The 18,313-nt window shown below is 39.7% G+C and overlaps 1 protein-coding gene across 1 annotated transcript in view; it reads right to left on the reverse strand.

Annotated features, from left to right (window-relative positions):
- Positions 1-17,450, reverse strand: part of KCTD8 (potassium channel tetramerization domain containing 8) — a 264,979-nt gene extending 247,529 nt beyond the window's left edge. Inside the window, exon 1 of the mRNA XM_057729441.1 lies at positions 16,499-17,450. Coding sequence (XP_057585424.1) covers positions 16,499-17,450 — 952 coding nt within the window. The remainder of the gene's footprint in view (positions 1-16,498) is intronic.
- Positions 17,451-18,313: the final 863 nt, after the last annotated feature.

An 18,313-nucleotide genomic window follows, 5' to 3' on the forward strand; every position in this document is an offset into this window, starting at 1 on the left:
GCTAATGAACATAACTTAGACTAAAGAATGTGGCTCTTGCTGTAATAACAAAACCTAAAGTACGGTACTGGTTTTAATGTAGCAGGGAAGTAGTCAGGTGGTTGGTCACAGGATAAGGATGTTATAGATAAAACCACAGACAATTATTATGTTATGGTGACCACCTGGTCAAATTATAATCCGCTGTACCTTAGAAGGTAGACAGATGCCAACTAAAGCTATAGCATGAATAAAATGCTAGGAAATTTCAGAATATTAGTATGTAGTCGGTTAGTTGGTTTCCTGCTTCTTTCAGCAACATCTTATAAGAAACCTAGCAAAACTTCCAGAAGAGACAGAAAAGAGCACAGCTCTTCTAAAGGAGGTACTCTTTCCTCCCTTTCCCTGAAAGAGAACTTAAGGAGAATCCTACAATTTAGAAATGTATGGAGCTGACAGATCCAGCTATATCTATACTACAAGCCAAGGCAGTTAAAATTCGTAGCTGCATAACAGTAAGGATTTCTACCAAGGACTTAATGGGGTGTGTCAAAAGAACACACAGTCTCTCCCTGGTCAAAGATCAAGCAGTTTGAGCATCCAAAATAACACATGCCATTGACTGAAATGCTGAAACATGTAAAATATCCATGATTTCACAGCTACGCTTGAGAGACGGAGGCACTGAGAATAGCGGAAGCAGCAGAGAAGAGGAGGAGGAGGAGGAGGAGAGCAAGAATGACTGCCACAACAAGAAAGGAGGAGGAAAAGCAGCGAAATACCAAACCAACAGCAACAACTCACTGAATACCGCTGGAAGTTAAGAGGGAACCAGCTCCTTACTGTCAAAAATGGCAAGAAATAAGACTTATGCATTTGGCCTGTCTTCCCTCAATGAACTATATTCTAAGTAACTCCTGAGAGAAAGTTCTTCATTACAAAACTCCACCTAACCAATGTGGAAGAAATGATAAAACTGGAAAATCACGATTCTGCATCCCATAATGTAATATCTACTTTAGGCAACAGTCATCAGTGATAACACTATCAGGTAAACATTTGATGGGAACTTATATTGAAGAAATCGGATTGAGACCACTTATCTCTACCATTTAACTATCATTAAAAATGGTCTTTCCCCCCAAAAAGAAGCAGCAGAATCTATTCAAGGTTGACTTAATGTTCACTTACAGAAAATATATGAACAAAGGAATAATCTAAATGATGTCAGAAGAAAGCAAGCAGCCATAATCATAACATGCGACATTAATCAGGTCAACAGACCACATTTCTGTGAACAAACTGATGGCAAAGAGATAGAAACAGGGACAGAAAATTAGAATGAGGACTAGACAGAGAAGGAACTATCCTATATTAAGAGAGATGGCACATAAAAATAAAATAAACAATCTTGACTTAAAAAGAAAAAACAACCAGGGCTTCCAGGTGGCACAGTGGTTAAGAATCCACCTGCCAATGCAGGGGACACGGGTTCGATCCCTGCTCCAGGAAGATCCCACATGCTGCGGAGGGGCTAGGCCCCTGCACCACAGCTATTGAGCCTGCGCTTTAGAGCCCGTGAGCCACAACTATTGAGTCCATGTGTTGCAACTACTGAAGCCCATGCGCCTGGAGCCCGTGCTCTGCAACAAGAGAAGCCATGGCAATGAGGAGCCCGTGCACCGCAACAAAGAGTAGCCCCCACTCACCGCATCTAAAAGAAAGCCCGCGTACAGCAAAAAAGACCCAACACAGCCAATAAAATAAATAAATAAATTAAATAAATAAATAAATAAATAAATAAATTTGTTAAAAAAAGGAAAAAATTTTTGAGAATCTTGGAAACAGGATTATGGATTATGTATCAGATACTATACAAAATATTATTTGCCTTGTTAGAGTTGATAATGGAGGGTGACTATATAAGAAAATAGCCATTTTTGGTTTAGATACTAAAATATGTAGGGGTGAAATAATATTTTGGGTTGGCTTTAAGATGTTTTAACAAAAAATTCAGAGATGAAGTGATATTTTGATTATCGTTGAATCTAGGAGATGAATATATGGGAGGAATTTTTTTTAACAATTCTCTTTTTTTTTCATTAGGTTGAAAATTTTCACAATATACAAATTGGTGTTAAAAAAGCAACATCAACAACAAAATCTAACTACAAAATTGCAGCCTTAGCAGGAGGTACAACTCGTTCACACAAGGCTGACTGCCCTGCTGACAAAGCTGGCACCATCCAACTAGACCATCAATTTAAGAGCAGGGGAAGCGAGTGATTCACAGAGGCCACAAAATAAAGAGTCCTCAGGCCCAAAAATGACACTACACAAAAATTTTGTTGCTCTTAATTCACTCATGAAACTGACCAGAAACGCAGTACAATTTTGAAGGAATTCTTTGGCCAAAGAAACTGCAAGATTAGCTGTCTATCGCCGAGGCTATTTAACCCTAAAGCAACCCACAAGGAAGGGAATTTTACTCAATGGCAGAACCAGGTGCTGCCAGGTAGGTTTAACATTGAATTTATTCTGTTGCCAGTAAAGGGAGTCTCTGCTGTCTGCAAGGTGGAATTTGCTATAGACCTGTGCTGCTGTGTGTTTCCTATTTTTCCATTTTTGGAACAAAACCTTTCACTGAAGTCATCCTACTCCTATTTGACATTGATTATTGAATGCACTGAGGACAAATAATTTATATATTAATATATTAACTCATAGGTGACCGTTCCAATGTGCTGTACATCACCCAAAGAGAGAGGCAGAGCTGATGAGACTTTGAGTCTCCTCTTTGTGAGGAAAGTTAAGGAAATATTCACCTGCATGAAAAGCAAATTTATCAAGCTAAGCAAGAACATGTGTTGATGATGTTATTGCTGTGGTTGGAATTTTAATAAAGAAGGTGGCCAAACAGATAGACTGCCATACATCCTCTTGACCAGCTCACTCAGGTCTTTCCAATACACTTCTAATGTACAATGACTGAAGAACTAAGAACTACATTTCCATCGTCAGTAATTACAGAGATGACATTTAAAACAAAATAAAGTATCATTTTTCATCTGTGCAACAATCAGAAACTAGAGTTTTGCCAAGTGTTGGCAGGGAAATGGAGATAATGCAAACCTAATGAACTGCTCTTAGAAGTGAAGACTGATGCTCTCACTTGGAGAGCAATCTGACAATATTTAACCAAATGAAGTCTATGCATCCCCAATAACCTGGTAACCTCCCCACCCCCCAGATATATATTTCAAAGAATTCTCACACAGGTCAGTAGTGGACTTGGCCAAGGTTAGGTTGAAGGCAATCTGAATGTGGATCAGTGGGGGAGAGGTGAGTTAGGTAAAAATTAGTAAGTAACTTGCAGCAGTTAGAAATATCCCTCAGTGCGCAATTCGCTTAGATAGGCACATGAAAATGAGGAGATCTTAAAAACAAAGTTCTTAATGAGAGATCACATAAATATAAATTAATAATATAAGAAAGATAAAAACAATACACATTTTGCAAGAATACATACATATAAGGATACACATTAAATTCATTAGAATGGTTGTTTATGTGGATTAAGTGAGAAAAACTGAATGGTTTAAATTTCTTAAATAATAATAACATAACAAATAAGCTTACACAGATCAGCACTGATAATGTGCCATAAAGATCTGTTATTGTTGTTTCTGTTTTTAAGACCACATTTCCTAGACTCTCTTATAGCTAGGGTTCCATATGCGATTCACGTTGCACAACCAGACACTTGTGAACTGCGGTATAAGAGGACACAGGCAGTTTGCTGATGTTCTTATTTTGACTGTTACACATCATTACAGAGGTTGTGTGGCTAGATCTTGTAGCTGCGTGGCAGTTGCCTAATTCTGAGCTCCCACGTCATTGCAAGGCAGCACCAACCTTAGAAGCCCTACTCTATGGCGTGGCTGGGAATCACTCCTGCAAGTTCAGCCCTCCCACGTAATCTGTGAGCTACTGACATTATACTTAATAATTTTTTTCCAGTTTACATTATCTAGAATGGAGTCTGTGATCTGCAACTAAAACCGCTGAAAAATACAGGGAGTTTTAAAACCATTGCCTTTCAAGCTTTTCCCAGATTTGTTACAAGATAAAAAGAGTTTGAAATGACTTTTGTATTTTGCTAGAGCTGCCATAACAAAGTACCAGAACCTGGGTGGCTTAAACAACAAAAAAGTATTACCACAGTTCTCACAGCTAGACGTCTGAAGTCAAGGTGTTGGAAGTTTTGGCTCTCCCTGAGGGATATGAGAATCGCTTCTGTTGGTTTGCTCACAACCTTTACATTCCTTTTCCTGTAAATACATCAGTGTGATCTCCACCTTAATGCTCATGTGGTATTCCCTCGGTGTGCAAGCACATCTGTCTCTAGGTCAAAAATTTCTCCTTTTTATGAGGACAGCAGTCATATTGGATTAGGCCCACTCTAACGACCTCATTCTAAATTGATTACCTCTGTAAAGACCCTGTTTCCATATAAGGCAACATTCTGAGGTACTGGGGTTAGGAGATCAATAAATCTTTGAGGAAGCACAATTTCAGTCCATAAAGTACTATACACAGTTTAACACAAATTATAGCCATTAGTCTCTAGACCCCGGTTCTTGTACTAAAACTGTGAAGTAAATCTATTATCCCTTTTTTTAGTTTTACCAAATACTGGGTAAAACTGAGCTTTTCAGTATGAATGCTAAGAACCAAATTATAATAATGATAAATATGGCCTGATAGTGTCAGCTATAAAACAGACAGCTTGAAATAACTAAGTTTACTTTACAATCCAAACATGCTAACACAGGAAGTGAAAACTGAAATATTTTAATGGTCCTGCATGCCTTAGAAACACATCAATCCAGCAGAAGAAATATAAATGATCATACAAAGCTACAGCAATTTCAATGCTGGACTTCCTAGCATATTTACTCATGGTTCCATTTCCCAGCAACATTAAGAATTGTTAACAAGTTCCATATTTTTTGCTACAAAGCAAATATATATCCTTTTACCACTGTCTGTGAAACATGCTAAATCAACCCATCATATGTCTGCTTAACTGAAATGAAAAGGAATACCTCATAACCATTTCAAATTCAAATTTAATCTCATTTATAGAATACCTGTCAAAGGTAACAAGAAGTCTTCATTTTAATTTGACTTTAAGATTTCTTCATGGAGAATAGGCAACATCTATATAAGCAGCATGGCAAAATCTGGACTCCTGAGTTGACTTTGTATTTCTTTAAGAGGTAAAATTCCTCAAAAAGGGAGTGAGGTATAATGTAGAAACCATAAAGATTATCATTTTCAATACTGAGTTTATTTCTAAATAGGCAATTTCAACAAAAGGTCAAGATCAATAATATGTCATTTTCTTCTAAAACAAACTAGTCATTATTCAACCACAATTCAGAGGGCAAACATTTTTTAATCGCCAGCAGTGGTCACGGAGTCATACTGATGCTCTCCCTAAACACACTCATGTATACACACACACACACACTCATGCCTAGATTCTTGTGGTCAGAAGTTAAAGAGATATAACTAACTTTGGCCAATGGTCTTTGGCCAAGAGTAGGACCAATAATCAAAGGCTCACAAGTTGTGTACTGCACACCTACAATACACAACCTATTGTACTGCTATACACCTAGATCTAGTAAATGCAATCTAGAGTTAAGCAGTGTGCAACCTGCATGTCTGTATGTCACAGTCCTGATCATGAAAGGCAAGATATGTTTGCCATTGCTTACCACCACAACTTCAGCACCTGACAGACTGCTTTGTGTATAATACTGATTATGAATGCATGAATAAATATAAATAGACTAAATAACACATGATTATGTAGCTTAAAATTAATCTAATCTGGATTTCTCTTAGTTTAGTAGTCTTTATATTTCTGAATGTTTCTTTAAAAATCATTAAATAAGATAGTGCATGAAAAGACTTTACCCTCAATAAATGTTTTGTTAACATCAATATACTCAACATATTCTCTTTAAGAAATGACAATCTCATACACTAAAACAAGAACAAATATCCGAATTTTAATTCAGCACAGATTACTCGAATCTATTATTTATGGAATTCCATGAAGGTATAAAAAAAGATCAATTTCTACCATTTTCTACATGAAAAATGAAGTACAAAAAAGTAAAGTTAGCATAAAGTAAAATAAATCTGCATACTAATGAAAGTTAAGACAACAGCCCAAAGACTTCTACTGCCAACTTTTTTATTCTAAGTCAGGATCAACCTTAGAAGGATTTATCACCAAAATCACCATATAAATTATACCAATGCTTTGTAATCATCATGCTTGCTTCCTCCGGACACTCACCATAAAGTTGCCACTGTAGCAACTTTTCTTTGACAGAAACAGAAGTCACTTTAGATTTATATGAATGAGCCCTAACCCCCCACCTGCAAAGAGACGTAGCCTTTGCCAACCAGAAGAAAGAGGTCAAAAATATTGGAGAATTATCTCTGAACCGCTGCCAGCATCTCCCTCAGATCTCTATGCTTTCTTCAAATATCTGAACTTTTAGCAACTAAAAAACTAAAAAACTCTACTCAAAATGTGTAAAGTAATTTCAATAGGAACTGATTAAGCTGAAAACTATCATAGTTTTCCTAAAATTGTGGAGATAAGTATTTGAATCCAAAATCTAGCCTGAAATTTTTGGCCAAATGCCCAAACCCTAAGCAATGTTTGAGCCCCAGGCCCCGTGACAATTTACTCTCTTGCATAAAACTGCTGAAAATCAAAGCTAAAAGCCTTCAACAGAAATATAGAATGTGATTAAGAGGTGCTCTGCCTCAATACACCCCATCGTTTGAGACAATAACCACTGAATACCAGTGTCGCTGTTAACTGTGTCCAAATTGACCGATGACCAGCACTAGACCTGGAAGAATACATTTTTTTCCCTAAACAATGAAGAAAAACTAGAATAAACCTATTTTAATAATGTGACAATTAATTTTATATGTAGTAGGTCACTATTTTTTTTTAATTTCACTAATGATAATGGGATCTTTTCAGAACAATTCTGAATAGGTATTGCTATCAATTTCCTCAAAAAAAGAAGAAATTTGGTACTATGAATTGATAATGTAGGGAAATGAAATTATATAGATATGTATTTTGAGGATATTAATAAGTGACACTAACATATATCGAGCATTTAATTCTTACCTGTCTGTTTTATATGAATTACTTCATTTAATCCTCATAATAAAACTACAAGAGGAATATGATTGTTTCCTTCACTTCCCCTTCAGGAGGGAATTTTTCCAAGCTCTCAAAGCTAGAGCCAGAATTTTTCAAGGGATCTGACTAAAAAGCAGAAAATCATTCATAGTGTTCAAGCGTTTTGCTCGTTGGGAGTGGGGACCAGGAGACTCTGATACTGTCTCTTTCTAAACATGGTATTCCTCTCCCTAGTCTCTTGTATCAGAAATTAGACAACATGTCTAATTGTATGATTATATAAGATGAAAGGAAACAGCAATATACTGTGGATTCCATCTATTTTCAAGGGTTTTGTTATTATAACTAATGCAAGAAATGGAACTAGCACTATTGAATGGTGATATCACTTACTATTCTGGTGACCTGAAATCAACACCACATATACATTTTTATTCCTTTGTTGTATTTCACTCATTTCCCCCTATGTAAGTAAGATTTAATAGGAGAATGATTACAATATGGTAGAAATTACATTCCAAGTTTACATTCCAACTGCCGAACAAGCACGGAACTAAGTTTAACTGGTGAATGAAGCTATGCACTGTTATTGCCAGCAAAGTTGATTTGTTTTTATTAACTACCCTGACACATGGTTAATAAGTAAAATTGACATTGTAATATTAATCATGAAACAGCAATACCTCTTAAGCGTATTTCAAGACACCTTTTAAAAACCAGGAGTAGAGATAATAAAATAGAGTTCACTGGATCCTCACATTTGCAAATACCTACCAGTATCGCCAGGTACCTCCTGAACTTATGTTACACCACAACAGGGCCTGACCACATCTGGAGGCAGCAGCCACTCCACATTCTAAGATGTTCTGAAAGGCAATTACTCAACAATGTGGTTGCAGGTAGGCTACAGCTCAGAGCATTTGCCTAACATCTTTCATACATTAAAAACAAAAAAAAAAGGTCAGCTAATTTCTGATCCCGTATACCTTCCACTCTACCAATCATTTAAGTATACATAAATAAATAAATAATTGTGTGTCTCTGTGTGTATTTTTACCATCCCAACAACTTCATTTATAACATTATTTTAAGCTGTCCCATGTTTCAGTTACCATTTCACTTACTTTCACTCTTTATAGGTGCCTGGGCAACAGCTTCTCATGTCATTACTCTGCCTCTTCTTAACACACCAAATAACCCCTCTATAACATAATTCAATATTACATAAAGCTTACTGTGATCACCTTAAACACAAGGTCTCCGTCATTCACATTGGCATGTTTTGTCCCAAGCTGTAGCCTGGGAATTGCTCAATGGGTGCAATTTAAATTGACGTGAAACTGACTCTCAATTCAATAACTACCTTGGTAGAACCTCCAACATCACTGGTTCATTTGTTACTTTATACTTTCATTCAAAAAAGCAATATACACTGAGTTCTTAATGTGATAGCAGTCATTGCACGGGGGCTGAAAAGACAAAAGTGAGACTTGCTGCCAACTCTCAAGAAGAAAGTAGGCCAGTGTGGAAGGTCAACATGAAAAGAGATAATTATATGATCCAGCAATCCCACTTCTGGATATATATCCAAAGGAAATAAAAACAGGATGTCTAAAAGATATCTTTACTCGCATGTTTACTGCAGCATTATACACATTAGCCAGGATATGGAAATAACCTAAGTGCCTCTTACAGAATGAATGACTGAAGAAGATGTGGTGTATATACACAATGGACTAATAGTCAACCATAATAAAGAAGGAAACCCTGCCATTTGCAAGAAGATGGGTGGACCTTGAGGCATTACGTCAGGTGAAAAAAAGTCAGACAGAGAGAGACCAGTACTTATGATATCACTTGCATGTGGAATCTTAAAAAAAGCCAGACTCATAGAAACAGAGTAGAATGATAGTTACCAGGAGGCTGAGGAGGGGTGGAGGTAATGAGGAGATATTGGTCAAAGGGTACAAACTTCCAGTTTTCAGATGAATCAGTTCTGGGGATCTCATTCACCTCATTGTGATTATAGCTGAAAATACTGTACTGTATACCTGCAAGTTGCTTAGAGAATAGATCTTAAATGTTCTCACCGCAAAAAAAGAGCTAGTAATCATGTAAAGAGATGGAAGTGTTAGCTAACACTACAGTGGTAATCAAACTGCAATATGTAAGTGTATCAAATCAACACATTGTTAACTTACAAAATGTTATGTCAATTATATCTCAATAAAGCTAGGAAAAAATAGGATATAACAAGAAAGAAAAAAGAGAGAGAGAGTTACATGTTACAGGAAATGCAATGAGGGCCCTATACATGGTGTACTAGAAGAGACAAGGAAGTGTGGAGGCTGAAAGTTACTCAGTTATGACATGACTATGGTACCAGGGGGTGCACTAAAAAACCAATGAGTTAAGAAATAAACTTGTAAACAGTATAAACTCAGTATAAAATACTTCATTTATTTTTGCTTTTGAAAGTGCAAAATGCAATTAACTTTACAGGATAATTAGGTTTCATGACATGCTCCCTCGCAGAAACGAAAGATGAGAAGTAAACGGATGGCAGGCACAGGACACCGAGATTCAAGTCAGCAGCTGGAGGTTCACCCTCACCCTTAGAACTTATAGTTAAGTTACCTATGGGAGTGACTTTGAAAACCTGTGAGTAAGGTTATTCTCATCTCTAAGTAAGTCCTCGCAAAATCTGTTAGGAATAGGAGGCTATTGGTGTAGCCTCCCACTACTAAAAGAATGATCTCCATTAGAGAAGCTTGTCTTGCAGGATTGTGGCTGCTAACTACTGACAATACCCTGAAGTTAATTCAAAAGAAGATTTAAAAACGGTAACTGCAACTAAACATAGATTGAAGGCTTACCTAAAACACTACTTTCTAATTACTTCGAATTTATAGATATACTTCCACAATACTTTAAGACTTCAAAAACATCAAAGCCAATAATCCCAATACCCAGCAGGTATTTGATACTTTTTTGAACCTAATTATAGCAAGTGTGTAATTTAAAGGCATTAACCAATATTTAGGACCAATAAATTTTATGTAATTAAACAAAATTGATTTCAGCCAAAATACCTTCTTCATTTTGTCACCTTCTAAAGAACATACATAAAACGTGTTATATTACACAAGGTAAAATGAATTTTCTGCAGAAGACTACCTTAACACTTTAAATTTGGGCAGTCTATCAAACCTATAGATACTACTTGTTCGCTCAAAAGAGTGGTAAGTTAAGTCAAATGGTTTATTTTCTTTAATTTTAAAAATATCCACGAATATGGTAGCCTTAATCAATAAAAGTTAACCCTTTCATCAAGTAAAGACATAAAACATTTACAATTGACTCGAGCAACGCGAGGGTTAGGGGTTGCCGACCTCTGCTCAGTAGAAAATGTGCTTATAACTTTATAGTTGGTCGTTGTATTGAAGGTTCTGCATCCTTGGATTCAACCAATCTCAATACATATTATTCAGAAAAAAATTCGCTTATAGATAGACCCTCCCAGTTCAAACCCAGGTTGTTCAAGGGTCAACTGCATTTACTGTATTCTTAAGGAAATTTAACATAGTTAAAGAAATATTAGGTTCATTCATATACAGCTCACACTACACATTTTTGTTTATAGAGCTAAGTTCTAGGTACTCAGTAGACATTGAAATATATTTGCAAAATTGATTTCATGAAACAGGCATTACTTTTAAATATTTAAGAGTCAGGGCTTTGCAATAAGACAGAACTATTCAAGTTTCAGCTCAGCCCCAAACCAGCTCTATGACCTAAGGAAGTTAACCTCTACAAATCGTAGTTTCCTAACTGAAGTATTAGGGAACTAATGCCAAGCTAATGGAATGTTAAAAAAAAGTAAAAGTAATGGTTATAAAACATTTATCACAAAACTAGGTACATACTAAATGCTCTTTTTATTACACATATTGTACTTGGAAAAAAATCAACTCTTTCCTAAGCTTACAGGGAAAATGTTCAACACCAACATTTATTTATAATACTGTCTGTGGCAAAGGACATATGTTATACTTTTATCTAAGATAGCAATAAAAAATTCAGTCTTGTGGGAAATGTCACTAAATGTATAACTGCATTAAATGTATAAAGTGAAACAAAGCAGAGATGGCATACAAACTATCTACACAGTATCACCATAACTTTTAAAAAGTGTGTCTGTCATCTTCATAGACTTAAAACAAAGACTAGAAGGAAACGAGGCAAGATTTTATTAGCAGTTACTGGTGGTAATTCTTTTAAATTTTACTTTTCTTCTACAAAATTCCTAAAACTGCATGCATTACTTTCATTATCAAAAAAGGGCTGCTTTTGAATGACAAGTTGACAATCATTTTCACATTTTAAACTAATTGACACAATAATTTATAACAACTGAATAGATAACAATTGTTGCTAATTTCATACAGATTATTTCTCTTTTTCCAAAGAGATTTTTCTTCTTTTTAACTAAGGCACACATACACATTCATTGTGAGTTCTTGCACTCTAAGCTACAAAAGAGAAAGAATTTTGCCAAATAAGACTTGTAGTGCCATTCTGTTGTTTTGTTTCATTATATGCTTAAGGGCTGACCCACACAAAGCTGTAGAAAGAGTGGCGGGGAAAACTAAAGCCATTACACTATTTTAAAAGGTCAAATTTAGAGACAGTACTATGCCAGACATAAAAGTTTAATGCCCTTAAACAGTAACCAGTGCCAAGGCATGGCTTCTAAACTTTTTGCACTCCAAGGCTTTTTGTCATTTTCTGTCTGCTTTATTACTGCAACTACTGTATTTGCATGAAATTAGAATCTTAGTGTTTTATAAAGTTATCTGTTCTCCTTTGATTTAAAAGTCATTCAGCCATGTGGTTGCGAAAGAAATTTTTCCATGATAATTATAAAAATAACTAGTAAGTCTCCAAGAGGAAAAGAACCAACTTTAAAAAAAAATAAGAGGAACAAAGTTATTTTCCATAAAACAGTGTTTGGTGATAAAAGTAGAAGTATTTCTGGACTAGAAAATAATATATAATTTTAAAGGTATGCATCTAAATAGAGTGACTTTTTAAAGATGTTTCTTAGAAAGCTTTTAATGCAACAGGCCTGCTATCATAGGATTGAACAACTGTTTGAATATTTTCAACTCAGCTAGCTTTCTTCAACACAACACACTGAAATAAATCAGAATATATCTGAAAGAGTAGATATAAAAATCCATTAAGAGAAATTAGAATTCACAACCCAGTTCAGTAATAGCATTAGCTCCTAGATCTGGCACTCTCATACATCAGAACAAAAAAGGCTACACCAAATTCAAGGAATATCAAATGCACCTAGAGAAACGTATAATTTCATACCACATATTATTCAACCAACAAAGAATGCAAAACTCAAAGCACTATAAGAGAAGAGCAGTGAATCAGTACTACCTTTCTGTAAACACACTGATTATGAGAAAAAAAAGGATATATGTAATGCTCATTTTAATTGTGGGTAGTCTACATATCACATTCCAAGCAGATAGCTATTGTCTATGTAATACAATGCCAACATAAAAGGCATTTCTTTTTGTTTCTGAGAAATTGCTAAAAACAGCCACAATTACACTTAACAGACACTGCACCCCCCCAAAAAAAACAGAAAACACAACAAATCAATGTTTTCCTTCAAGAAAGGACAATCCATCTTCAGTACCAGTAGTCTAAAATCTTGATAAAATTATGAGTTATGACTTATAATAGATAAAAGTATTCATGTAGCCAAATGAAGCTGGTATTAAATCTTTAATAGCTTGTATATAACCTTGAGCATTAGAACCCAATGACTTGGATACAAGCACTTAAGGAGATACGAATCTAGCTCAGTGTCTGTGAGAAAATATTGCCAAAGTTTCAACTCCTAATGGAGAGTATTAAAGCACTTCTTGGCCCTGAATCAGAAAAGGGCTCTGTTGGAGTTGATCCAGAAGAACTAACTGGAGTGTGATTGGCAAACCTAGGTGACTTGAACTGGGCCTGAAAAATCCAAGTTCCAGGAAAGAATCTGGTTATTAAATTGGGAGTTTCAAACATCTGAAAGTTTATTATGCTATCATTTAACTGCAAAATAATTTTCTAATTAACTTTACAATTAAATCAACTATACTTACTATCAAAACAAAATTTAAATTAAATACTGACAAGAAAAACTTTTTACTATAATTTTAACAGCTAACATTTTTTAAGCTTTTATTATAGGTCAAGCACTGTTCTAAGCACTTTACATGTATTCTCAAATTCTATGAAATTCATACTATAATTATGACCATTGCACAGGTGAGAAAACAATTTAGTCAAGATCACACATTTGGCAAACAGCAGTGTCTGAGAGTACTGAACCACTTGCCACTCTCCTCCCATCTCTACAGAAATTGAGGGGCAATGTTGGGCGGGAGGTGGGGAGACAGGGAGGGAGTAAAGAGCTGAAATTGATGTGCACATGTATAAACTACAATTCTATAGCTTTCAAAGCAGTTTCAAACTACTAAGTTCACACCTAGCCTGAATTTTAAAAGGAGAACTATGTCAAAGGAGAAATAAAAGATAACAAGGCCCTCTCTGCATCTAAAACAATGGACAAGTTCATCCAATGATTTTGTTAAATGAAATCCCATCTAAAATAATCTGTGAAAATGTGCTGCAAGCTATACAAAACATGAAGTAAATGTATATATAACAGTGTTCAAGATAAATTTTATTTCACAAATAAAAAAAAGGCAACCACATTTGGTTGGTCAACTGGAATACCACTTCAAAAGAACCATATTTAATCTGTAATTGTGTATTTTCCCCCACAGAATAATCAATGGAAAAGGCTATGAGTTGCTTCCTTAGATTTATGGAACTTTTATGAATGAATCTCAGGACTCATTCGTTAAGTGAATACTCTGCAACTCATTACTCATAATATAAATATTTTATTTCACTTATTCTAGCTCCAGAAGTGAAATATCCTGAATTCCAAGCATCTCTCAAATCATCTTATGAATTAAATAGGCTGAGTTTCCAACTTCAATACACTATTTTATGAATATTTTTCATAATTTAAAGACAACTGTATTATTTCTTCATAATCAAATAATGGATATTTTTAAGTCCACAAGTTTCTAGGGGAAAAAGAAAGACCAAAACTGCAAAAGATTCCAAAATTCAAGAACTTTAACTGCAGAACACTATGTTCTCTAACAAAAATCACTAACCACTAAAAATCACTTTTTCAAAAGTTTATTTCCTCTCATCTTCTGAAATGCTTGGAAATACACCCATGTTGAAATGACATAAATGTTTAAGATCTGAAGTGTCAATACAGGTCCCTTCCTTTAAGTGGCTTTTCTGACTATTGATCCTTTTATGTGAAACAAATAATACTTTCATACAATTAAGACAATTAGATTTTTCATTAAAATATAATTCATTTACAATATTGTGTTAGTTTCAGGTGTACAGCAAACTGATTCATTTACATTTTTTTCAGATTATTTTCCATCATAGGTTATTGAAGATATTGAATATAGTTGCCTGTGCTATACAGTAAACCCTATTGCTTCTCTATTTTATGTACAGTAGTTTATATCTGTTAATCCCAAATTCCTAATTTACTCCTCCCCCCCTTTCCCACTTGGTAACCATAACTTTTTTTTTCTATGTCTGTGAGTCTGTTTCTGTTTTGTATATAGATTCATTTGTATAATTTTAGATTCCACATATAAGTAATATAATATTTGTCTTTCTCTAAGACAATTAGATTTTTATCTACCACTTCAATGGACACTTTCTTTGGTTCTCTGTTGAAATGGTTTTCCTAGGAAAATCAGCACTATTAAAAAGGACAATCTAACTCTAAGGGTGCTGTGTTTTGTCATCCTTACCTCCAAGGTTACTAGAATATACAAACAATGAGCAACTTCCAGGAGAGCTCACACGTGTGCAAGGAGAGGTCCTTTCCACTTCCCCAGTCAAAATAAAGCACAAAAAATTGCCTGGATCCCAAACAGTGATTTACCAAACAAATAAATACAATTAAAGCTGGGCTTATTTCTGTCATAGGCTGTCAATGCTACTCTCCCTAACACTACAGGCAAGTTTTCAATCCTCTTGTGTCTTGACAAAGAAAAAACATTTTCCAAGTGATGTTCTTGCTCCCATCCCAGATGGCTTTTCATCTGTCCACATAGCTCTCTAGTTGTGGCCCTCCTCACTTTACAAAAGTCACTGAGAATTGCCCCCGTCCCGGTTCCACAGCCCCAAGCTCCAGTGCTACTTGATGGAGTTGTAGAATTTGACCCGCAGAGGCCCCTCACCTCACCCCACCCGACCCCCGCCAAAGTGTACTACAAAAAAAGCATCCTGCCACATGCTTTCCAATCCTCTCCCTCGTCCTCTCACTTCAGAAAATCACTGCATTTATTCCCCCTGGGAAAGTGGATCCAATCCGTCATTCGCACTGGAGGTGCCCGGAAAGCAAACACAATCTCACACACGCGCGCGCGCGCGCACACACACACACACACACACACACACACGCATGCACACCATGTCCCTTCCTAATCTCTGACAGCAGTACTCAGGCAACCAAAGCCCGTTCCCTCCACTTTTCTCTGTCCTAAACGCCTAACAGTTACAGAAAACAACTGGCGCGAGAGAAATCTGAGGTTTCTATGGGTCAATGGAGACCTCTCCCCCACCCCCATCCCCTCAGGAGCTTTGGAGGCACAGTCGCCACTTCTCCTGTTGCCCCTTTCGGAAACCACCCATCACTGAACGCTCCAGCGGCGACCCCCACCAACCGGAGGTAATCCTGGCGGTGCGCGGATACCTTGACGGCAACCCGCCCTCTGGAGGGACACCCCTGGGACCCACATAAGTTGACCCCCCAGGAGTCCCGCGAAGAGAGGGAGGGCGGGAAGGCGACCTATGCGCCCAGCCGTGTGCACCTGTCTCTTCCCGGCCCTGGAAGGGAGACCAGCTCCTCCCAGAGCTGGGAGCGGAGAGAGGGCCGGATCAATAAAGTTAAGAAAGGACTGCTTGGGAGTTGCGCGCTCCTGAGTTATCCAAGAGAGGAGCCTAAAGGGAGATCGCAAGGCAAAAAACCACAGATCGCGTCTGCTGCGATAAAGGAGGCACGGAAGGACACCAGCCTGGCAGGAACCCGCGGCGGGTCGGCGAGGGGGCGGGGAGAACCGGGACACGCGGAGAGCGCGAACTTACGGAAGAAGATGTACTCGGTGTAGCTGCTCCAGATCTTGTCGTCGCGGTACTGGTTGACGAAGGCGGCGGTGCCCGAGGAGTTACACGCCACCATGTGGAAGCCGGCCTCGGACAGGCGATCGAACGCCTGCTCCAAGTAGGTGAACTTGAGGTAGAAGCGAGACGTGTACTTCTCGGGCGGCCGGTCAGGGTCGCGGCTCTCGTTGAGCGTGTCCCCGAAGACCTCCTTGGCCAGCGCGATGCGCCCGCACACCATGATGCGCGCCACGCGCCGGAACTTGGCGTCCGCCTGATTGTCGCGCACGGTGGTGTAGGAGCCGCGGTAGCCCAGCGTCAGGAAGCCCGAGCGCTTGTCCGGCGCGCCGCCACCGCCGTGCGCTCCTGGGCCCGAGGGCGCGGCGGCCGTCGCCCCGCGCAGCAGCAGCGCGTCGCTGCTGCCCTGCGAGACGTTGTCCTCCAGGTCGCTCTGGCAGCCCTCGTCGTTGAGCGAGTTCTGCTTGGTGACCTTGGGCGACAGCAGCTTGACCAGGTCGGTGAGCTGGAAGTACTCGGCCTCGCGCAGGAGCCGCTCCTTCTCGGGGAAGTGCTCCGGCAGGGCAAGCTGCTTGTCCCGCAGATAATCCAGCACGTACCTGAAGAGGAAGCCGTCCCGGTCGATGAAGAAGCGCGCCCGGCTGTCCCTGGGCAGCTCGCCCCGGCGTCGGGCGCCGCCCCGGGGGCTAGAGGGCGAGAACATGCTGGCCAGAGTGCTGTCCGGGACGCTGAGCAGCGTCGAGTGTTTGGTCACATAGACCTGGCCCCCTACGTTCAGCTCCACCACCTCGGGGAAGGGCGAGGGCGCGCAGGGCCCCGGGGCGGCGGCGGCCGGCGCGCCGGGCGAGCTGGACGAGGAGACCATCTCGCTAATGGGCAGGATGGTGCCGCCGCCGCCGCCCGTGTCCTTCAGAGCCATGGTTCCCCCCGCCGCTGGCCGAGCGACCCCGGAGAGCGGCGCTTTCTCCTTCCGGAAACCCGCGCCCTGCACCCGCGGTGGCGTGCCCCCGATGCGCCCTCGGGCCGGGCGGCACGTTTCTCCGGTTCAGGGCTCGGGGCAGCGGCGGCGGCGGCGGCGGCGCCCGGGCTCCATCGGGGGAGCGATGCGCGGGAGAGGAGCTCCGCGGGCGCCGCGGCGGCGGCGGCGGCGGCGGAGGCGCGAGGAGGAGCGGCTGCTCCTGTGGGGCGCCGGCGGGGAAGTGTGAGAGACTTGCGAGAGGCTCTGAGGCGGCCGCTCGCCTCTCCGCGGGGAGGGCGGGAGGAGGGGCCCGAGCAAAGAAAACTCGCCGCCCCGGCAGCGTGCGAGCGCGCCGCGAGCCCCGAGCGCGGACGGTGGCGCTAACTACTCCTCGCAGCCGGGGAGGCGGCACTGACGTCAAGCCCGGGACTGGGACCCGAGCCACAGCTGTCATTTAAAGGGATAGGTGCCAGCCTCTGGCTGCGGGGCTCCGACGCTGGGGGGAGGGGCCGAGGGCCGAGCCTGGAGGTGATGCTACTTGGCAGCCAGCGGGGAGACGCGAAAAGCGGGCAGGGAACCGAAAACAAACGGGGGAAAGGACAGCATCTCTCCTTCATCCATTTCATTCCCTGCTTCTGTCCGTCCGTCCCTCCCTTCCTCCCTCGCCCTTGTTCGCCCAGTAAAACTATATATATATGCTTGCATTAAGGTGGGAAGTGGAGTAGGGGTTTACATTATAACAAAAATGCTAGGCTCCTTATCTGAAATTACTATAGCTGCTGGCGTGAGGGCTTTGACTGCCAAAAAAACTACGTGGTGGGTGA

The sequence above is a fragment of the Hippopotamus amphibius genome, chromosome 3 (genome assembly GCF_030028045.1).
Source record: "Hippopotamus amphibius kiboko isolate mHipAmp2 chromosome 3, mHipAmp2.hap2, whole genome shotgun sequence".
In the NCBI taxonomy this organism is placed as follows: Eukaryota; Metazoa; Chordata; class Mammalia; order Artiodactyla; family Hippopotamidae; genus Hippopotamus; species Hippopotamus amphibius.